At 39.8% G+C, this 3249-nt stretch overlaps 1 protein-coding gene across 1 annotated transcript; it reads right to left on the bottom strand.

Annotated features, from left to right (window-relative positions):
- Window positions 1–1678: 1678 nt before the first annotated feature.
- LOC137996127 (uncharacterized) lies at window positions 1679–2731 on the bottom strand. Its single transcript, XM_068841553.1, has one exon. The coding sequence runs from the start codon at window positions 2729–2731 to the stop codon at window positions 1679–1681; it is 1053 nt and encodes a 350-aa protein (XP_068697654.1).
- Window positions 2732–3249: the final 518 nt, after the last annotated feature.

Raw genomic sequence — 3249 nt, 5'->3', positions numbered from 1 at the left:
TAAAGATATCCAATGCCAAAACAAGATGTCTGATTTATGTGAGATATATAGCTGAAGTTTTGAAAACAAGGTCAAACTTGGCTGCAAAATCCAAAGTGCAACTGCTGCCTTTGGCAGCAGTTGCACTGACGGTGAGCTTTAAATTCCTAGGGGGGGCTGGGTCATGGCTTGTCGCATGCAAGTCTAACAAGTGTGAGGTGTTAGTCCATAGCCAAAACAACTCACTAGACCTCTCTATGGGAGGGTGAGGAAAGAAAATCTCCACGTGCTGGGTAAGGCTTCCATGAGATATTAAATATTACTTCTTCTGAAGTCACCTTAGTGATGTTTGAAAGATTAGTTCGAAATATAGCAGACATATTAATGGCCTTAACTGCCTTAATGGCTGATGATATTAGCCTTTTTCTCACACATATACATTTTTTGTTTAAATTTCCAGGTCCAAGTCACAACTTGCCAAATGACAATGACTCTGACTTCTTAAATTAAAAGATGTTGTCAATGAAAAGGTTAGAGTCTAGTTACTGACAAAATATAACCGTCCCATCTATTCTAGTCTAATTTAAAGACAAATTAAGATACGTGGGAAGGACCCGGTTTTCATAAGATCAGCTAGATATATATATATATATATATATATATATATATATATATATATACATAAATTGAAAGATTAAAGAGGAACAGAGAATCGATGCGTCCTCTTTAATCTTTCAATTTATGTATACTTAGCTCTGCTACCACAGCATTGAGCACTTTACGCCAAGGTTGACTCGACCCCCACATTTATTTATATATATATATATATATATATATATATATATATATATACAATATGTATACAATGTGCCCTCCCGGTTGTTACCATAATGGCTTTATGGCAACTCCTGAACTTGGGCACAGGATGTACGGTTATATATATATAACATTGGAGAGTCGGCGTGACGATGATTAATACTGAGCAAGATAATAGTTGAAAAGTGCTCTTTTGAACGATTTTTTAGTTGTCTTTTCACGTATAGATAAGGGAATATCATTCCAATAGTAACATCCTATAACTGTTGGACAGAATTTTCGTATATTTATTCTAAAGCTACTAGGATTTAGGTGTTGCAGGGATGCACTTCTTGTATCATAATTATATTGCTCAGATACAAAGGCCAACGTGAAATTAGATGGCTTTTTATCTACTAAGTGATCATAAATCAGTTGGCAGGTATTTAACTTAACAATGTCAGGGAGCTTAATCAGGCCAAGGTTTACATAATGAGGCGTAATATGATCTCGAAGTGAAACATTATTAATAACTCTTACAGCTTGGTTTTGCAGCTTTACCAATTGTGATACTGGAGCTTCGTAATTATTACCCCACAGAATGCAGGCGTAGTTTAAATAGGGGTAGACAAGTGCGTAGTAGATACTTATCAAAGACTGCTTTGTTACATGTCGTTTCAGTTTTGCGATGATATTTACACTTTTGCTGATTTTACTACTAATATGGTCAATGTGATCTTTCCAAGACAAAAAGCAATCAAGAACTAATCCTAAGTATTTAATGTTGTACGACTGCTCAAGATATTGATCGGCAATTTTTAGAGGAGGGTGTAAGTTAGAATTAACTTTTTGTCTCGGTTGGAAAACTAGGTATTTTGTTTTACTTAAATTCAAAGTTCAAAGTTCAAGGTTCAAAGCTCTGGATTTCTCCGACACGCGAGGACACAAATGGCTTGAAGCTACGTGAAGGGCTTTGTAGCCAAACAAGCGTTATCGAACTATCAGTGAAAAGCTTCACGGATTTGAATTGTAGCCTGGACTCTTGCTCTATTTTCTTGGCTAGACGGGAAGCGAGGACTGCGGCCTGTAGTTCCAATCGCGGTATACTTAATTGTTTCAAGGGTGCGTCTCGTGACTTCGCTGCAATCAATCTGACCTGGTACTTGTCACCATTTGTTCTCTGGCGGATGTATGCACAAGTTTCAAAGGCATCTTGTGACGCATCTGAGAATACGCACAGCATTGGCGGTTTGGTTGCATTCGCACAGCACAAACTTCTCTGAAAGGTTATCTTGCTAAGCTCCTTCATCTCTTTGAACAGTTCGATCCACTTGTAATGGATCGTAGGCGGGGGTTCTTCGTCCCAGTCGACTCCAGTTTGCCAAAGAACTTGCATTCCAATCTTGGCCCTTATAAGGAATGCCGCGGCGAATCCAACGGGATCGTAGATCCGAGCGATCTGACTTAGTAACAATCTCTTCGTTAACTTAATCTTGGGTTGTCGTTGTTCAGCTTCTATAATTCGGCTTATTAGTTCAAAGTTCACCTTGAACGATAACGTGTCTGACTGATTGTTCCACGTAATGCCCAGAACATTCTCTTCAATTGATCCTTGAAACATCGTTTCCATTTCCCTCTTCTCATTCTGACTTGGGCTTCTTAAGGGCTTGTTGGAGATCCAACCTTTAACTTTGAAACCAACTTTCTCTAAAACGGTGTCTATATCCTCAGTTTGCTGTTTTGCTTCCATTACTGTGTCAACAGAATCGCAAATATCGTCCATATAAGCGTTTTTCGTTACGACTTCGGCTACCTTAGGGTGGGTGATCTTGCTTCCTTCTACCGTTTTCCTCAGTGCTGTCTGTGCCATCGCTGGAGCCGGTTTATCACCAAAGGTGAGCACAGTTTTGACATACACATCTGGTTTGCGGGTTTCTCCATAAGAAACGATGAACATGCTGATCTCGTTCGTGTATTAAGATGCGATGGTACATCTTCGATATATCTTCGACCAGAGCGACCTCTCTTTCTCTAAAACGCGGGACTACGCCAAAGAGGTTGTTCAGCAAGTCTGGACCCTTCATCCAATAGTCATTCAATTTATGACCTTGGAACACGGAAGACGAATTAAAAACGAACGATACGAACGGGCGTGCTTTTCTTTTCTGGTCTGATTACTGCGTGGTGCGGTATGTAGTGTACAGGGCCCTTGTAATTCTTCACCTCGTCTTCTGATAACTTCCTGCAAAAATTCATCTTCACCATTTCGGTTATCTGCTCCTCATATGCCTTGGCTTGATTCAAGTTCGACTTTAGGCGACGTTCGGTTCCTTCTAACCGTTTCAGTGCTAGCGATCTGTTATTAGGAAGAGATTTCGGATCCTTCTTCCAAGGATATGGAATCATCCACTGCTGTCCAATTTTTTGACAAGACTTGCTGATGACTTCGGCTTCTTCTCTTTCCACTTGGCTCAG

The sequence above is a fragment of the Montipora foliosa genome, chromosome 3 (assembly GCF_036669935.1).
Source record: "Montipora foliosa isolate CH-2021 chromosome 3, ASM3666993v2, whole genome shotgun sequence".
NCBI lineage: Eukaryota > Metazoa > Cnidaria > Anthozoa > Scleractinia > Acroporidae > Montipora > Montipora foliosa.
The sequence above is the reverse complement of the archived record's forward strand: the minus strand, read 5'-3'. Positions and strand labels throughout refer to the sequence as shown.

Bases quoted from the DNA above. Each gene is read 5' to 3' on its own strand.
- LOC137996127 (XM_068841553.1), bottom strand. From the start codon at position 2,731: ATGTTCATCGTTTCTTATGGAGAAACCCGCAAACCAGATGTGTATGTC.